The following is a 20,214-nucleotide window of genomic DNA, read 5'->3' as shown; positions in this document are numbered from 1 at the left end:
CTTTACCAGTATTTATTCATGTGCAAGATGTTTTCCTTTGGAATTTCTCTCAGGGAATGAATGCACGTTTGCAACATGTACCTGGCCTCCTGTGGAACCTGAAGATTAATCCTTCTGTTAAGAAAATGGCTGTTGTCTAAAATGTTAATTTCCAAATGCAGCCCTGGAATTTTCCATTTTTTTGTAGTAGCTCTGTACCCCAGTGAGTACTACATGGGTTATGGCGCCATGGAGAATGCTCAGTTTCCATTACTGTATTCATTCACATGAAGGCTTCCAATTATTCAACTAGCCCCTTATGGCCTTACCATACCTTTCACTGTTTTTCCTTTGTCTTCCTAAATCCCAAATCTAGGGTTAATTGTTCCCTCACTGATCTCTCTCTTTCTCTCTCTCTCTCTCTCTTCTCATTTTGCTTCCATTACTGGAATGTAGAGTAAAGATGCTGGTATCAGGACTTTGGTTATGTTGGATGAGCAAGGAGGTAAGTTCAAATTGCTTCAGTCAAAAAATAAAAGCACTCTCAGAGAAGTGTATTAATTATGTGCAATTATAAATAATCACTAATGCTCTTAAAACACACTTGTGTGCTTTTTTGTATGAGGTGAGATCTGCCATAGTCTCACTGTCTCTAACCTCTTTCTGTAATAAAGTGATCTACGGTAAGCATATGGGGGGCTATTTTGCCTTTGATCTCTGTGTATACGGCACCCATTCATGTAATTCCAACACCCATTGAAGTCAATGAAAATCTTTCAGTGGGCTTTGGATCATGCCATAATATCGCACAAATGCAGGAGAATGTGTCCCTGAATACTTTGTTTAAAATACAATACCATTTATGCAGGCACTGTATGATTTTTCCCTTTCTAGCTATGATTCAAGAGCAGGCAGCAATCCCAAACAACAGAGAAAAATAAAAGAGAGATGCATCAGATGCACTCTTCCATCATTCCCAGGGCAGAACTCTGACTGAAGGCAATGAGAGTTCGGCATGAAAAGTGATGGCAAAATATAGCTCATTATGATGTATAGTATAGAAGCTTATAGGCTTAAAAGGGAGCTCAGTGTGCGGCTCTGATATGGGCAAAACCAGAGTTGGATGTGTTTAATATAAACATGGGGAAAATGACACTGTTTGCCCATTGTAATCCTGATGACCAGTAAATGGAATGTTTTCAATAAAATTAAGAAGCATCCATTTTGCTGCAGTCCCACAGTAGCAACAAAATGGTATCTCCAAAAAGAAATTCCCCGATGTACTGTTAATTCCTGTGGCCCTATCTCATACCAGCCTCCGCTGTGAGGCTTCGGTACATCTTTGAATAGAACAGAACATGAAACATTAGTGGAGAATGTTTTCTAGACACTTGACAACACTATGCTACAGAAAAAAGCATCCGGAACAATCTTGCATTATTAAGGAATGGAGTAGATAACATAACAGCCCTTTTCTTCTGTAATTTTTTTTTCTTTTATGATGTTAAAATGAATGCAACATTATAGTGGAATCTAAATGGAAAGTATTTTTCCCTCCTCGCTTTTTTTTTTTTTTTTTAAGAGCAAAACCTCATATATTTGATCAGTGAGTCACCATGAAATTACCGTCTTATTAAGTCTAAAAAGGGAATTTTCAGTTCTGGGTCCCAGGATGTACAGTGCCACTTCTGTATAACATTGGCAACTCCTGGTAATAAGGCAGTTCTTTCACTGTGGAATTCTGATGCCTGGGGAAGCTGCTCTGTATCACAAATGAATGAATGGAGGAGCTTCTTGACAGAGCTGTTGCCAGTATTTCTCTTTACAGCGAAACGTGGGAATGTGCTTATGATATTATGCCAAAGATCACAAGGAAGTGAGAGGTTTGGGACCAGATCCTAATGGATCTGGGCCAATTTACGCCGGCTTTGTGGTTGTTGCCTCGTGTCACTTTTTTGCTAACAGTCTAACAAAGGCTTTTAACCCATAATATAAACATTGTTTAAGCTCCTCAGCTAATAACAGGCTATTTCTGATCGTGCCTTCCTTGTGCATCCAAAACTCTCAATTGAAGTCAAAGGGGCTATAGGTGTGACTGTAGCAGGCAGGAGTTGGCACTGCAAATACATGTCTAGAGCCCGATACCACATTCCATGGGCGCTGAAAACACCTCTTGGCACTACTTGCATAAGCAAAACAAGCCAGATTTGGCCCATAACCATTATGTATACCTGCTTGTCAAAGCCACAGTTCAGGCCTTTCATGTTTGCCCTGCAATAGCTGATAAGTAAAGCAGTGTGAAATATCTGAAACCAAAGTGAAAACTTCTGAAACATACCCACTTTTGTGTTTCATTCCAAACTCCAAACTAACTGTACTGGAAAGTGTACTATGGTTCATGGCCTTTTAGAATGAATCTGAGCCTTGTTTTATAGCTTTTTGCATCGAAACGAGACAAAACTCATTGGAGGTTCATTTGCTTTGGGGTTTCACTAAGTTCTACTTTAGACACCAGTAAAATCCAGAATAATAAATTACAGAATCATATCCTAGGAAAAACATATTTCAAAGTAAGGGATACGTTCTCCTCTCCCGCCATGCACAGAGCTCCTGCCAACATTCATAACGGGAGTGTCAGGAATGAATCAAAGAGAGAATACTTCCTAAGCCTGTTTTCTTTTAGTACAGAATTCACCCCTCTGTATCAGGCAGCACAAAGTCTATGCACCATTTAAGTCCAATTTCAGCCCAATTTTGAGGGCTTGAGTGGAACTTAAGTGGTTCATAAGCCATATGTAGAGTTTCACCCTTAAAGCATTAGATAAATCATTTTTTCACATATGATTTTTATTGGAATCAAGTTTGCGCAGCTTTAACTTTTCATGAATAATACCAGCAAAGAGACTTTGAGGTCTCAGAAATCAAAGATTAGCTGTGTCAAAACAGATACAGTATCTGCATAAGTAACATGTATCCCTTATGATGCATAGAAACGAACTGCACTTTTAAAATAAATCAATAAGCACAAATATCGTGAGTGAAAACCTGTAAATATCCAAGTGAGTCTATCCTTCCAATTCTCATTCCAGTCAATCGAGACCCTACTGCAGTGCTAAAACATCCACAGACTGGTTAGGAAATTTACAGATGCTCTTTCTCTCTCCATGAATGGATCTTAAATGTTCAAGTGCAGTAATTAAAGTTGTGCCACACATGAGAACACAGACTAGAATCAGGCTGGGAATTTCAAAATGGTTTAGGGGAATTAGGAGCCTACCTCGCATTACATTTCAATAGGATTTTGGTGCCTAACAACCTTCAGGGCCCTTGAAAACCTCAACCTATGTCCATAAGGCCTTATCTGAAAAGCTCAATGGGATTTTTCCACTGACTCTGCTAACTGCTAAAGCAGCACATTATAATCTAACTGCTATTTTCCATTCACCATATTTTTGTCTCTTGAATATTCTTTGTTCTCAGACCTCTGTCATTTAGGGTCAGATCCTGAAAAGCCTTATACATACAAGCAGTCCTTAGTCATGTGTGTAGTCCCACTGGCTGCTCACTTGAGCAAGGATTCCATACATAAGGGTTGCAGGATTGGGCCATTTGACCACTTTATAATCCAGGAATCTCAGTACTAAATTCCCATTGAACATACATGGACATTGTATGATCAGGTATGCAGCCAGTCAATACAACTGGAAAGACTCAGACAACATAAAAGCTTCCTTAAAATGGTTATGGTCGTGTTTTAAGTGCTTCAGTAAATTACTCTGTTAATTTTCGATTACAGCTTTCTCAAGTAAAAGAGACTGGTCATGTTGCAAACCAAATATTGTAATCATGGCACCATGTTAAATGCGTTTTCATTATGTTTGTGTCATTTTTAGCAGTGTGTCATTCTAATAATAATTGCTGCAACTTGTTTTTTAAATTGTGATATACTTATTATGTGTAATTGGGCAAAATATACCTAGGATGGCTTTTCAAACCCTACAGTTACTGCAGTGTGGGTAACTCGTGGATGTCTCAGCAGATTATCAGATGAATTAAAGCATTCGTTAACACAGCTGTGTGATCTTTTTTCAGCTGACCTGACGACATAAGTTACTTAAGATTATTAGGTGCCATCTAGACAAAGAACATTACATTGATCTTTTCAATGGGTGGCTAACAGCATAGCTAATCTTTCCAACCACTCAACCCCCTTTGGGTTTTTCTGTTTGTAGGTTTTCTAGACAACGTGTTTGCTTTGATGTTATAGACACCTTACTAGAGACATTCTGCTGAGCCAACTTCAGTTTCAATAGCACAGAGCAGAACTCACTTTCTGGCACCTGTAAGCAAATGTCTTTGAGATCATCACTACAGAGGAAAGAGGCCAATGCATCTTTTTAATAGTAGGTATTTAGATGGTTTTCTGGGTAAAAACCAGTTTGGCTAGCTCCTCTTGGCTGGAAGAGTTCAGTCTAGTCTGTAGGCCAGGAGGCTGCATAGTACATTGTATCGCCTCAGCCAGCTGCTGCCAGGCAGGCCATCACCATGCCCTTTGTTATAATAGGTCCCCCAGGGAATGTGACTGCCGTGAGAACTAGGGGCCTGGTCCAATGCCCACTGAAGTCAGCGAAATCTTTCCAATGATCTGAAAGGCCTTTAGAACAGGCCCTAATAGATTCAGAGAGATACTTGGTACCCAAAACTCCCGAGGGACCAGACATTCTCTCCAAAGCCATTGGGATTCGCTTCAGTAAGGAATAAGTAGAAACTGCCCCTCCCCAGGAGAAATCCACTGAAAGATGCTTAAAGGGAGAGGAGGTTCCCTTTCTGGAGACTTCTTTCCAGTCATTCCTCCCCTCTATGAAATATGCTGCAGGCCCCATCCACAAGCTCCAAGGGTCCTTAACGGTCCCTCACCCACCCACACAGCTGCCCCATGGTTTAACTGCAGCTCTGGGTCTCCAGCAGCCCACCCACCTTGGCTGTGTGACTCCAATGGAGCTGCTTGACAGAGCTCCCACCACCAGCACTTGCTTCGTCCACCCCTTAAAGGGGCATGGCCAGTCTGAGAGGAGAGGGGTGGGATATAACATGGCCTGAGATTACATCATCTTCTTCCCTGAGCTCCAAAGGGTTCCTGGGGAATGATGCACATTCTGCTCCTTCCCCCACTCCCCCACCCTGCCCACTCTCCCCTAGCAGGTCCTAGTGCATTCTGCAGGGTATGGGGGGACAGCGGACACTGCAGTAAAGGTGAATGGACCTCCTTTTGCATATATTGAGATTTCTGCATGTAGGGTTCCCTCTGCACATAGGCCTAGGTGAGGTGACAACCTCAGAGTTTGGCCCATTGACTTCAGTGAAGATTGCAGACTCTCCGTGCTTCCCAGGGTCAAGCCACAGGTTACTACATTGTTTTGCTCATGTTGTAGATCTTACCAAGGAAAAAGTAGAGGAAATACACTCTTGTGTTCTCCTTTTAGGGTGTTAAATACATGCTTAATATGCTTCTTAAGATTTTGTTTTTACAAACCAAACTCCATCAGAAAGTACAAAATTACATCTGCAATCAATGGGAGTTAGGCACCTGAATACCGCTGAGGAGATGGGCTGAAGTGATTAAGCAGCCTAAGTCCTATTTTCAGAAGTAACTTATGGGCAGGCATTAGGCAGATAGGCGGCTAGTAAGATTTTCAAAAGCACCTAGGTACCTAAGTCCCCTGGGTCATGACTCATGAGTAAGCTGCCACGGTGCTTTTGAAAATCCCTCTAGGCACCTGTCTGAATATAGAGGCACCTAAAATACCTTTTAAAAACCTGGCCCTAAATCACGTGAAAATGGGACTCAGGTTATTAAGTCACTTAAGTGCTTTTGAAAATATTCCCTATGCAGCCCAAGCCAGATCCCCCAACCCACAAATGGAAGCTTCCTTATTTGTCAAATCATTAAAATATTGTATGTAAGCCTTAAACTCCAAATCTGTGGTGCAATAATGGATTGATTGTGCAATGACAATAGCTGTCATTCGTTAACTATTTCTCCAACAGATGCTAACTTTAAAAATATGTTAAAATGCAGCTGTATTTATAGGGCGATTGTTCAAAACTAGTTTGATATCACTCCTCACAATTTAAGCTGACAGTGCGCGATGGGGCTATGAAGTGAAGAGAGTGCCCTTTCTCACCCAGGAGCACCACACTTGGATAGCATCCTCAGACAGGGCTATCTCAGCCCTACCATCCTTGACGATGGGTGCGGTGATACACTTGCATGGTATGCTGCAGAGGGAAATAGCAGGCTTGGTTCTGCTTCTGCTGAAGCCAGGGAAAGTTTTCCCATTTACTTCAGTGAAAGCAGGATGTACCATTCAGGAGGAAGGCCTGGGTTTCAGACACAAAGGTTTCACCCGAGACAAGACAGATGAAGCCTACGTCTCTCATTTGTCAGCCACTAGGAAGGCACTGCCCCAGTAAAGGAAGCCAAGCCTTCTCTGCCACTGCAGCCACAAACACACAGCCAGCAGAGCCCTTGTACCAAGTGCACAGGTTAATCAACCCAACTACATAATGCAAACGTCGGACACAAGCACCAGCCTCTGTGAAAAGCTCTCTTCCTACTCCCCGGATAAGCTCACCCACATGAACTCCATGAGGCAAAAAAATCTACATCAGAGCAGATGGCTTTAGCTGCTCTACCATGCCTGACTGTGTTTGGCCCTATCAGACATGGTGAGAATACATATGCTGCCACCACCTGGAAAACAGATCCTTGCTCCTCCTGCATGGTGAAAGCTAGCAAAGAACAAATCTGCACAGCAGCAACCAGGACTTATCAACCCTGTAGAGAAGAGAACCCGTCAACCACATTGAAAAATGCCATGGGCTGACCAGACCTCAAAAACCCAATCCTTGATGCAAACCACCTATCCTCTCCCATTTCTAGGCAAAATTGCTGAGAGAGCAGTGACAACCAAGCTCCAATAACCTGTGACATCTGTCACTGCCTTGGATACATCACAACTGGGCTTCAGACCAGGTCACAGCATGGAGACAGCCCTAGCAGCATTACTGGATGACCTCCACATGGCAATGGACAGAGATCATATCTCAGTGCTCCTACTACGTGCCTTCCTTGCAGCTTTCATCACAGCTGAGTAAAAGGAACCGCTGGCCCACTTTCAGGGCAGAGCTGGAGAGGATGTTGACATAACTACAGAGGCTCCAATCAGTCCTCTCCAACAAGACAGAATGGTGACAACTCCACCTGAGGAGTCTGACAGGGATCTACCTTGTCCCTATCCCCTTCAGTACCTACATGAGACTACTTGGAGTGGCAGTGAGATGCCCGAATTCTGCAGCCGACAGCACTCCAGTCACACCCAGCTGTAGTTCATTTTCCACAGATGGCGTCAATGCTGTCACAGAGTCGTCAACAGTTGGAAGAAGAACAACTGGCTCAAATTACCCCTTGGCAAGACACAATGATGCTGGCCAGGATGGGGGAACTGCTTTGAAGAACTAGCCATGACACTGGCTTCCCTCCCTTCTGTACCACATTGGTCATTGTGGGGCAAACCTCAAGGATCCTGTGGATTCATCCATGACACTTACTGGCCAGACAGTGCCAGTGTCGAGAGCTGCCTTCTCTTCCACTTATTAGGAGACTGCACCCGTGTCTCTCAGATAAGGCTCTGGCCATGCTGATCTGTGTGCTCAGCATCTCCAGACTGGATTGCTGGAATTCCTATCATTTATAGCCATTTGAGATGGAGAGTCTGTTACACTAAATCACATGGAAAAAGACCCTTTGCTAGTGCAAATTGTCATAGCCTCTGCCCCAGCTGATTTAGTGCAATAGAGAGAACATTAGATTAGGGGAAGCCAGTTAAATATATATGACATTAACCTTTTGTTAGCCGTCAGATGCTGTATCAATAAAAAAAAAAACCAGTCTGGGCCAGATTCTGATCTCTGTTATACCAACGTAATCCACAATAACCCCATTTCACTTTTATTCCACTGTAATGGTGATCCGGATCAAGAGTCTGTTTATCAGTCTTGCCTGGGGGCCCGACCTTCAGCTTGTGTAAATTGGCATTGCTCCATTGAAGCCTCGGGAGTTATGCTGATTTAATTCAGCTAAGAATCTGGCCTACAGGGTTTAAATTAAACAAGCAGTTTTAGAAGGAGCAACCAGATGTCTAGACTGATGGGCTACTAGTGCAATACAGGCTTTTCGGACTGATGAGGTTTCCCTTAATGGAAGATAGATTGCCTGAGCATCCCCTTGTTCCTCAGGAATAGCATAAGCTCTGATGAAGGCTGCCATCAAGTGAAATCACAAACAGCAGCACACTCACAAATACAGATGTATGATAAATTAAAGCAGAGCTGAGGTGAGAAGTATAATTTAAAGATAAAGCCTTGAGCCATGTAAAATACACCCTCCAATTAAGCCTTGCCTAACCTGGACATTATGGGGAACATCACAAGGAATCTATTGGGAGTAAACGTTCAAAGGCCCCATCCTACTCTTGACTTCAGAGGGTGTTTGCCTGCATGAGGATCATTCTCAAGGTCCATCATTCATATTTGATCTGTGATTGACCCTTGCTGCCTTACCCCAGTGGTTTCTACTGGTCAGATTATGTTGAGAACATATATGCAGGTATCCTGTGAAAAGTAACTGTAAAAGTGGCACCACAAGGTTCTGTAGGGATTGCCTCTCTCAACATTTTCAAGTAAAAAGATGGTTCTTCTAACTGACCCCCGTCTGGCATCAGCAAGTCCAGTTGTTTCATCAAAACCAGTAATAAGTAACACATAACTGGGACTTAGCTAGCAATTCTCGTCATGATGCATGAGTCAGAATAGAATCCAGCTCAAACTCCCACAGCTGCAAGGGCTGTTTCCAAGCTAAAGAGTGTTAGCCAAATAGTCAGCAGCAGCAGCAGGTAGGACTTTGAAAACCCAGGGAGCAGAACAGGTGAGCAGAAATGCCATTTTTACATCACATGGTCACTTTTCAGACCAAAGTGCCACTTTAAGACAGAACTGATGATCAAGTAAGATAGTTAAGTTCAGTATGTGAGGAGTCTAATGATAATTGTCAGATCAAAGCTTCTGTTAAGCCTCAACATCAAAATTATATTGTTTCTCAAAGCAAAACACCCATTTTATTTTTGGTTCTTCATTCAACAATTTTATTTGACAAAGCAGGTGAAATATGTTGCTCAGGTTTTCACATCAATGTTTAACTCTGGAACCCTCTGAAGTGTATTCCTTCTAAAGAACACTGTCAGGTAATTTAGGCCCCAAAATGTGGGGTTTAATTAAGATTCAGACAGTTTCCCGCACTGCTGGGAACCCAAACACATGAACATACTGATAGGGGATGAAACCAAGAAAAGTGAAACCAACATACAGCCTGTTGACACACCCACTTTCACTTTCAAATTAAAAACACTTAAATAGTGTAAATACTGAATGGTAAATTCAATGTTTAGAATTCTTTCAGCTTAAATATTTAGGGCTGAGATTTTCAAAGCCCCTCGTGAGTAAAATGCCCAACTCCTGTTAAAATTAATTAAAATACTTTAAGTTAATTGTAATGGGAAATCGGCATCCAAATACCCTACGAAGCTTTGAAAACCTTAATCTCAAAGTGTTATCAGAAACCCAAGGAGGAAATGAGGTCTGCTCTTCTTCCTGCTGAAGCCAATAGAAGATTTCCACTGACTTCAGTTGAGGCATGACTGGGCTCTGGTTTCTAAAATATATTATTTGTATGTTGACACGGTCCATATAACTTCAGGCATCACATTGCACTTCTATTGCACTTTTGTGTTCTCTAGTCCTTTTTTCCCCTCAGATCTAACACACGGAAATGTCTGGATGTATTTTCTCTATCCAGTGCAGGAAGCGTGAGTTTAACCAGTTTAACCATAGTTAATCATTCCTTATTTGTGTATAACCAGGATTGCTTCAATTGACTAAAAGTTTGATGGACTAAAATAGCACCCTAAGCAATTTTTGTCCGACACATGATACTTCTTTTCCTTTAAAACAAAACTAAAGGCCAGAACCTCAGCTGGTGCAAAATGGTATAGCTCTGTTGAAGTCAAAGTTAGGATCCAGGATCTCAATGGAGTTATGATTATTTGCAGCACCTAAAGACCTGGGCCTAGAATTTTAGTTTCTGCGTATTGCTGCTTTGGACCTTTAGTTTCAGTGAAGAAATTACGATGTGAAATTATTCTCAGCCACAGAGTCATCAAGCAAAAGGTGCAGCAAATTCAGCCCAAGTGTCAACAAAAACTCCACTGATGTCAGTGAAGCAGCACATCACGTCTGTATAAACCGCATTATTGGGCTGGATACTTTGCTCACTAGTTCTAATACAAATCTGGAGTGACTCCATTAAAATAAATGGAATTATAGTGGCATAACAAATTGTTGTGAACTTCATTGAGGGGCCTAATACAAAGCCCATTGAAGTCAACTGGAATCTTTCCATTATCTTCAATGAGCATTGGTCCAGGTCTCTAGATATGCCTAACTCCCTTGACCCCAGTGACATTACCACTGACTTACAACAGAATCCCAGAGAGAAGAATTTTCTGATTAGAAATGGACCAGAACCAAGTTTCTGGATCTCAACTCTCCCAGTCTCTGCAAAAATGTGTACCTGGACATAGGTCTTAACTTGACAGCTCATACCCACCCCTAACTTCATTACTAACTGTTCCGTCACTTACTCACCCACAAGTCAAACCAGTTACATTGTCAATCATCTAATTCAAAGGCATTTGTAAGTGTAAGTAATTAAGGTATTGTTCATTGAATGAGATGCTATCCTTTATGAATGCGCATAAATGCAAGATGATAACCCTATCTCTTTCTTTCTCTTGGATGTCATTGGTGTCTTAGTAAGTGGATGTACTGTATTATGTTTCTGGACTTTCAGGATTATGATCGTGTTTTCTTTCTACATCATTACATCTTGTTTAATATATTTCAAACATCTCTCTCTTTTTTTTTTTTTTTGCTTTGTTTTGCTTTACTCTACTCATGTTAGTAAAAGGCATCATACTTCAGCATCTAGCTTGGCATACATCCCAGCAGCAATGCATCAGCCCAGATTAATGCATTGTAATATTGCTATTAATTCAGTTTCCCATGGTCATTTTTCATGTTCTGTTGAAGACAAACAAACAAGCAACAAAAATACAATTCATTCCATGCTGTCATCCCTTTGTCCTGACCAGAACAACTCGATCGTGTTGAAGAAGGCATGAACCATATCAACCAAGACATGAAGGAGGCTGAGAAAAATTTAAAAGATTTAGGGAAATGCTGTGGCCTTTTCATATGTCCTTGTAACAAGTAGGTACTGGGTACCGGCTCTGCTATGTGATGTCCAGTTTTTTGTCACAGTGAATGTCTGAAGTTTTTTGTCTTTTTTTTCTTTGTCCTTTTCCATCTGCTTCATTCTGTGGGGATAAAATACTTGTGTTTAATCAGAACAACTGGAACGCATCGAAGAGGGAATGGACCAAATCAATAAGGACATGAAAGAAGCAGAAAAGAATTTGACGGACCTAGGAAAATTCTGTGGTCTTTGTGTCTGTCCATGTAACAAGTAGGTGCTGCCTGCCTGCCTGAATCTTTTTGAGCACTCAAGGCCGATCTTGAAAGCCTTGTGACGCTCATCCTTGCTAGGCACATGGACAGGATGAGCATGTGGCATGCAGATAGAACGATTCTGGTTCCAATGCATTCATCTCATAGTGTAGACAATTCAGTGGGAATTACTGTAGATACATTAAAATCAGGCATACTGCAGTGAAAGCTTTACTGTAAAAACCTTTTAATGATAAACGTTTCAACATTTTACAGAACGTGTACTCTGTGGGACTACTACCTAGTTGACAAAAATCATGGTAACATCAGGGCTGTTTTTTTCTGGAGACCCTAAATTTTAAAACACATGTTGTCATGATCAAGCTTAATTAAGTTTTTAAGACTCATAGCTCAAACATGCAGACGAGGTCATTTGGGACACATACCTCTAACAGTTATGGAAGAGAAATCACTATCTTCTCATTGCTCGGCAGATATCTCCCTTGACATGATATTGAAAGAGACATGATGTTTTGCAATTTGATCCCAACCTACAGTATTTACCATCGTGTTGTAAAGAATCAAATTTTAGTGGTCGTGCCAAATTTCTTTCCGTTGGGTAGAGCGTACACTAAGCAGAAATGTTGAAATGTGTCTAGTTCGCTTGCATGCCATCACACTCAAATGAAACTCTTATCCAAGTACAACGAAGCTTGTTTCAAATGCAGCAGAAAAATATGATATGTGGTTGTGGGGGTAAGGAAGTGAGGAAATACACTGGAAAGACCAGATTTCTCGATGGATAAAAGACCTAGCATGCAGTCAGGCAATTTGAAGGTTATTGAGAATAGAGGGTTATGGAGAATACATTTATAATTAACCAACCCAAAGATTTCACTGAGAGTGGGGTTATTATACCATGTTACAGACTTTTGGGGGGCACAACTGCTTGATTTAGTTCACAACTGGGGTCTTATCATGCTGCTATTCTTACTGAGGCAAAACTGGTCAAAAGTCTCCTAGAATTCCCTGGGAATTTTCCCTGAGTAAGAACAGCAGGATTGGCATTTGTCTCTTAGCAATCACTGTTTCTTTTAAAGTTAATTTCTTGAGAGGAAATGTAATACTGGTATTTGTTTGGGAGAGGGGAACGGGACATAAAAGCAGGGGTTGAGCTTTAAAAGTCAATTTTCTTACTCTGATTTGCTGCACTAAGGTATAAATACCCTCTCCAGTGTTGCCCCAGAGTGTGTCTAACCCTGCCTGGGTGCACAAGGTGGTGTTGGGGAGAGAACTCAAGGAGACACATACACATGCATATGCCCTATGCAGGGGCTACCTGCCACCTGGACTCAAGCACTGGTGTGGAGTCTTGGTTCTAGCTCTGCCTCCCCTCTGCAGTGGGGTGTGGAGCTGCGGGAAGGAGCATATGCTGTTTCCTTTCACGGGGAAGATCAGCAGCCACATTTTCCCAGCTCTCCTGGAGTCATCGCACCCGAGATAGGAACAATGCCTCTGGAGCTTCCTGTTGGGGAGGGAATCCTCTGCAAACCCTATGCCACAAGGGAGCCCTTTGAATACAGAAAATCCCATGAGATATTGCAGTAAATCTTGACTTTTTGAGTGTACGAACGGTTGGGAAAGCCATTAAAAACTCAAGGCCAGATCATCAGCTGGTGTGAGTCCGCTGAGCTCCATTGGAGCTGTATCAGTTTACACTGCCTGAGAATTTGGCCCTCAAATATTTACCACTTCACGGTGATGGCAGTACCATGGACTCTCCTGAGTGCATAGCGAAAGGGTCCCGCAGGTTTTTGGGGTGGTACATGTTAGTTTTTAAAGGTGTCACTCTGCTACTAATTGAGATTACTGTTTCAAAGTAACACATGGACCCAGACCTGCAGCCATGACACGAGTGGCTCAGTAAGCAAGTGATACTACCATTCAGTGGGGGTACTCACCTTTTAAGGCTGCAGAATTGGGCTCATATTGCTTTTAGAGGCAGTTCTCCCAGACATCAAGCCAGGAATCAACTGCTTTAGAAAGGGCGACTGCTCTTAGAAGTGACGTTCGGCGGGAAGAAAAATCCATAAGGGCCTAAATACCAACACTTCTACAACACGATCCCACAATTCCTTTTCCTGGGTAGCCATATACGAGGAGACACTTTCCCATCTAATAATTCCCTGCTACACGGAAATAACATTAAATGAACCATGTGTTCTAATTTAGGGCCCATTCCCCCATTCCTTTAGCAGCCAGAGTTCTCATTGGGTGAAACCTTGGCCCCATTGAAGTCAATGTTAAAACTTCCATTGGCCGCAATAGGGCCAGGATTTCACCCATGGATTTTGGGTGGGAGGTTGGCATGCACAAAAAGAGTGGGAACAGGCTCTGGGTGGGATATAAGAACTCACTGGAGATATCTTACTCTCTGCATGTGGCAAAGGTCTAAAAGGAAGTGCATAACAATAACTATATGCAGCATTTGGGGTGATAATCACTAGCCCTGTTTAGGTTTCAGAGTAGCAGCCGTGTTAGACTGTCTTCGCAAAAAGAACAGGAAGACTTGTGGCACCTTAGAGACTAACCCATTTATTTGAGCATAAGCTTTCGTGGGCTACAGCTCACTTCATCGGATGCATTCATTTCCCTAATTCGTTTCCAGAAACGATAGTGTATCATACATTTCACCTAGCAAAAAACCCTCAATTTCTTTTGTCTTACTAAATTCTAAGAGGTAAAAACAGCAGAACTGATGACTCTCCGGAAAAATCCCCTTCAATGGTGTTTTATCAATACCCTTTTGGATTGTAACTCATCTTTGCACAAAACAAATTCCTGGCAGCTCCAGGGAGAGTAGAATTACATGATGGGAGTATCTAAAGCTTATTTCAGTAACGTCCCAAATTCATCTTAAAGTGCGTTCACTCCCTCCACAAAAGTGCAAGCGGCAAGGCTCTTTCTTACACACACAGTCATAGGCGTGTGCAGAACAGGGAAATTGGAATTTGTCATTCCCAAGAGCTTGGCTGAAAACAGGCTCAATTTCTGGAACCAAATGAAGTTCTTTGGTTACAAACCCAAAAAGCTCATGATCACTTTAGTGTCAGAACAACCCAAAGTATGCTGCACATCTTAATATCTGCCACTGCTGGTATGCCTGGATTTTAATTTTTCTCATCATGGCGGCTCAGTCAAAAATGGCTCTTGGAAAGTTTGCATAAACTAAAGAAATGACCTGTTGGAAGGCAATTTTTTTAAGTCCTGAGGTTTCAGGTTCCTGAAGAAGACCAAGATCTATTTTTGCCTGGGCATTGCTCATTGTGAAGGCTGTTACTGCTGGTGCATTAGAGTATGATGAACCACTGGGTCAGTTGTGCTTAATGAGAATGCTTCACTTCTTATTCATGCCTGTAGCTGGTGCATGAAGAAAGTGTAGAGAAATTTCCCTTTCTGATGCTAGTTTGCTTGTATTTATTTTCTCCTGCACTCATCCCACTTCTGCCTATTTTACTTTTTGTCTCTGTGGACAAAGGTTTGTACATCAACGGTCGATGTATGGTTACTATTTTCAAGTACCGATATATTATTTAGAAATCTAATGAAATTACACTCGCTGTGACGCAAACGCTAAAAACAAGCCCCTCCTCCAACAACGCTATATACTTGGAAAAACATTGGACAGGTTAGGGCCTGAGATGCCCACAATGCCACAGATATATTTTTAAAAGGACTCTTTTGCATGACAATGTGTTAAAATCTCACCTGCTCTATTTTTCTCTAAGCCAGTGTGTTGCTGTGATGTGATGTACACACTATATTTGGCAGTTTTGTTTTTATGTCTGTCTGCCAGTGTGTTCTCTGTGTCTTACGTCGAAGTACGCACGTGTTGCTGTAATGCAATTGAATGGTCTCCCCGTTACCGTTATTTTTATTCTTGTTTTGTTTTGTTTTGTTCGAAAACCCAGTGTGCAACGTTGCAGACTTGACCATTGCAATTCGCTCTATTGGAAACGAAATCTCGGCGCACTCTAGTTGTTGTGGCAGTGGAAAAAAAAAAAAGTTTTGTTGAGGTTTATGATATATCGGTATACGATAAATGCCCCTCTATCTTAAAACTCATTTGCTTGATGTAGCTCGTAGCTTGGAGAAGTAAAGATTTTTGCACTTGTCTCTTTCTACTTGGTGCTTTGTTGCTCACCCTCTTTTTTGCATAGGCTTAAATCCAGTGATGCTTACAAAAAAGCCTGGGGCAATAATCAAGATGGGGTTGTAGCCAGCCAGCCTGCACGTGTTGTGGATGAGCGGGAGCAGATGGCCATCAGCGGTGGCTTTATCCGCAGGTGAGCCTTGTTATCCAGTTTTCTCTCTATTTTCCCTGGTGCTGATATATTTAGATTTCTTCCAGATGGTCAGAAATCCTGTATTCTTCATTAATTCGCTCTGTGGCACTGGGGAGGTTACTTAGGCCAACATTTTCTACCGATTAGTTGGTGCTCACATCCACCTGATGTGTGATTTTCAGAGGTGCTGAACACCAGCCGCTCCTGTTGACTTCAGCTGGACTTGTGGGTGCTCGCCTGATCTGAAAATCAGGACCTACGTACCCACACTGAGTGGCCTCTTGAAACAGTGGCCATTAATCTCTCTCCTTCAGTTTCCCCAGCTGTAAAATGGGATGAATAATAATAATTACTTGACCAAGGAGTTGCTAGTACTCAGGCACTGACCCTGGGTAGACTTCTGTGCCCGCATGGTCCCCATTGACTTTAACGGGCTTCTGCATGGGCATAACATTATGCAAAAAAAAGGAGGGAAGGGGTCTAAGTAATTAATGATTGCAAAGTACTTTGAAGATGAAAAGTGTCCTATAAATGCCAATTTATTATTACTGTTCCAAGATACCTAGTGGTTATCATTGAGCATCAGCACTGGAGTACACCACCCAATTTAAAACCCCTTATTTTCTATCAAAGGGTATGTCTACACCCAACCTCCCAGCCTGGGTGGACAGGCTTGGGCTAGCGGCGCTCACACTAGCGCTGCAAGAATGGCTGTGTAGACAGCACTGTGAAGTGGTGGCTTGGGCCAGAGGCTGGAGCATGGGCTCTGATGTCCATGCCCCTCCCTAGGCTCCAGAGCCCGCAGTGAAACACCTGCACAGCTAACTTTAGGGTGGGACCGGGGGCCCCACCAGCCCTAGTCTTTCAGCCTGGGGTGGAAGGCTCACGCTGCATGCGATGGAGATGTTTCCTAAACGAACAGCTGTGCAGGCTCCCACTCAACGAGGCCCTCAAGCGAGTGCATAACTTAAAGCACATGAGTGGTGCCGTTGTCTTCTGTGGAACTACCCAAAGCTTCAAGTTATGTGCATCCTGAGGCCCCTTGCTGAACCGGGGCCAAGGTGCAGTATCTGGGATGCTGTGGTGCACTAACTGCAGGTAAATGTTGCCATGTAGTGGCCACCTCTGGGTATGTGGTGCTGAAATGAAATCCACTGGTACCAGGAAAGTGTGCTGACTTGGCTTGCCACCTGCTAACCTTCTCTTTTAGCTAAGGAGACAGCGGTAAGTGAATATTGATTACAGTGTCTATAAAACTGATATGTAGGTGTCAATGCTATCAGTCAAGTTCATAATGACAGCTGCTCCACAGAATGGCCTACCACTATGCAAAGCTTTGCTCTATGAAGACTGAGGTAACTGGATTAATAGGTAAATATTCTTCTGTTAACTACTAACCACTCACTTTTTGGATGCTGTGATGAAGGGAGATGTGTGTACTGTGATGGGACTGGAGGATGTGGGACAGGTGGAATCTCCATCCTTATTGGTTTTTAAGGCCCGGCTTGACAAAGCCTTGGCTGGGATGATTTAGTTGGGGTTGGTCCTGCTTTGAGCAGGGGGGTTGGACTAGATGACCTCCTGAGGTCCCTGATATTATATGATTCTATGATGCTGACCACAATGGGATCCAGCTGCCATGTAAGTACACCGAGACTGCCATTTACCTTTTCACCCCTAGAGGGCAGCCCCTCCAGGTCAGGTATGTGGCGCAGTGGTGGAATATCACAGGGGAAGCTTACGCTGCTGTTCTATTTGTTCTGCGGATAAACAGAAGACATCTGCCTTCAGGGTTATCCATCTGCCATCTTTTGTAAGAAACATAGGAGATGGTGAAAAGCAGTGACTTTCCAAGCAGGCCAAGCTTTTTCCAGTGTTTGAATCACCGACCAGTAACTCCCTGCATAACTGGCCAACTATTAGAGCTGATGCATAATTCAAGACTTAACGGCTGAGTTCTTTTGCAGGGTCTGCTCGCCACCAGCTAGAATTTTCTCTTTAAACTGCAAACTCCAGATGGGATTAATGGGGGCAACAGGGAATTTATACTGAAGCAGATGAATCCAAGAGAAATTGATGCACTTGTTTTTTTTTTAATTACTTAAAAATTCATCATTTAAGCCAAAAGTTTCAGACATGAGACTGCTCCTCTGTCGTGCTTTGATTAGTCTCAAATCTGCCAGATCAGCACTTTCATCATGAGTTAGGCGTAGGTAACTCAAAGCAGGTAGATGGGATCGCCTTGCTCAGCAGCCCACAGGTAGCTCCCAAATATCCTGTTCACTCATAGGCAAAACCTCAAGTCCAAGAGTAGCAATGCTCAGAAGAACCACCACTAAAAATAACACTGCTGGTAGTGACAGCCCAGACTTAATCTGTCAGTACTTCCGGCAGTGGCAGGATTAGCATGGTTGATGGTGAATGGCCCAGAGGAAGGTTGAATAGCTCCAAAGTGAAGGGAGATGTAGGGATGGGTAGTAGCTGGCAGGGCTGAATGGACAAGGGCCGCTGGATAGCTGCATACGTACCCAGACTGGTTGAGTCCATCTCCACTCAAAAGAATTGTGTGTTCCCTCACAGGGTAACAAATGATGACCGAGAAGGCGAAATGGACGAAAACCTTGAGCAAGTCAGCGGCATCATTGGAAATCTCCGTCACATGGCCCTGGATATGGGCAACGAGATTGACACACAGAACCGCCAAATTGACAGGATCATGGAGAAGGTGAGGGCTGATTTGCCTCTTGGACTAACAACTCTTCCATACTAATCCTAACAAGTCACTTTGCCCAGCAGGCAGTGCCAGATGGAATGCCCCCAGCCCCCTCTGCAAGCCTTCGCCTGCAGCATCCTGCCAATTCCCCACCTCCAACCCACAAAGACCCTTATAGATTCATAGATATTAAGGTCAGAAGGGACCATTATGATCATCTAGTCTGACCTCCTGCACAATGCAGGCCACAGAATCTCACCCACCCACTCCTGCGATAAACCTCTCACCTATGTCTGAGCTACTGAAATCCTCAAATCATGGTTTAAAGACTTCAAGGTGCAGAGAATCCTCCAGCAAGGGACCTGTGCCCCATGCTACAGAGGAAGGCGAAAAACCCCCAGGGCCTCTTCCAATCTGCCTTGGAGGAAAATTCCTTCCGACCCCATTTATGGCGATCAGCTGAACCCTGAGCATATGGGCAAGATTCACCAGCCAGATAACCAGGAAAGAATTCTTTGTAGTAACTCAGATCCCACCCCATCTAACATCCCATCACAGGCCACTGGGCTTATTTACCATGAATATTTAAAGATCAGTTAATTGCCAAAATCATGCCATCATACCATCTCCTCCATAAACTTATCGAGTTTAATCTTGAAGCCAGATGGGTCTTTTGCCCCACTGTTTCCCTTGGAAGGCTGTTCCAGAACTTCACTCCTCTGATGGTTAGAAACCTTCGTCTAAGTTACTCTGCAGAGACCATTTTTTTGGCTCTGGGAAGAGGGAGCTGGGCCTGGGACCTGGCAGATCTCTGCCAGATTTCCCCCCTCCCTCGCCCGCCAAAAAAAAATCCTTAGGACCAAGCAGGGCATGGTGCTGAAGGGTCTCCAGTAACTTGTGCTGCTGGCCCTTCTGTGCTGTGGCAGCAGCAGCTGGGACAAGCATAGCTCAATATGGCTCCTGTGGGAGTTTGGGGATTGGGGGAGGAGGGTGCATTGCAATGCAGAAGTCCTCAGAGATCTGCAGATTTGGCCGGGGGGGCGGGGCGGGGGGCGGGCAGTGAAGGCTGAACCCTCTGGCACTTCCAGGGTAGGGGAGATTAAATTCCCCCCCACTCCCTTTCCAATGGAAGAATTAGAAGGAAACTCCATGAAAGACCTAGAATCCCCATCTTCCTTCATGGAAATAACTCCCATAAAGGAGACTGGGGCCTCATTTTAGCATGGTGATGGCACCCATACATCTCATCCGAACTTGAGATTGTTAATTCTTTGAGGCAGGGACTGTCTTTTCATTGTACACAGTGCCTGGCACACAAGGGCCCCTGCTCCCTGATTGGGGCTTCTGGGTGCTACAACAGTACAAATAATAAATATTACATTTGAAATCACTATTAAAACCCTGCTTGCTAAAAAGTCAGGGCCACCATTCCGACACCAGACCTGTATTGCAGATCTCTGGAGTTTGGGTCTCTTTTTACATTCAAAGAGCTGACAGCAACTTCCATGCTTAACTAAGAATCCATTAGCAGCCCCATATCCGAAGAGCCACACA

General features: G+C 43.2%; 1 protein-coding gene across 3 annotated transcripts in view; it reads left to right on the top strand.

Moving 5' to 3' along the window:
• SNAP25 (synaptosome associated protein 25) overlaps positions 1-20,214 on the top strand; it is a 92,458-nt gene that overhangs the window by 65,599 nt on the left and 6,645 nt on the right. For 2 of the 3 annotated variants that reach the window (XM_037896152.2, XM_037896153.2), the window contains exons 4-7: positions 436-484; positions 11,503-11,620; positions 15,822-15,947; positions 18,528-18,672. In XM_037896152.2, coding sequence (XP_037752080.1) covers positions 436-484; positions 11,503-11,620; positions 15,822-15,947; positions 18,528-18,672 — 438 coding nt within the window. Of the gene's footprint in view, positions 1-435; positions 485-11,246; positions 11,365-11,502; positions 11,621-15,821; positions 15,948-18,527; positions 18,673-20,214 lie in introns of all 3 variants that reach the window. The other variant, XM_037896154.2, reaches the window with a different exon arrangement.

This window comes from Chelonia mydas, chromosome 3 (genome assembly GCF_015237465.2).
Source record: "Chelonia mydas isolate rCheMyd1 chromosome 3, rCheMyd1.pri.v2, whole genome shotgun sequence".
Classification (NCBI taxonomy): domain Eukaryota; kingdom Metazoa; phylum Chordata; order Testudines; family Cheloniidae; genus Chelonia; species Chelonia mydas.
The sequence above is the reverse complement of the archived record's forward strand: the minus strand, read 5'-3'. Positions and strand labels throughout refer to the sequence as shown.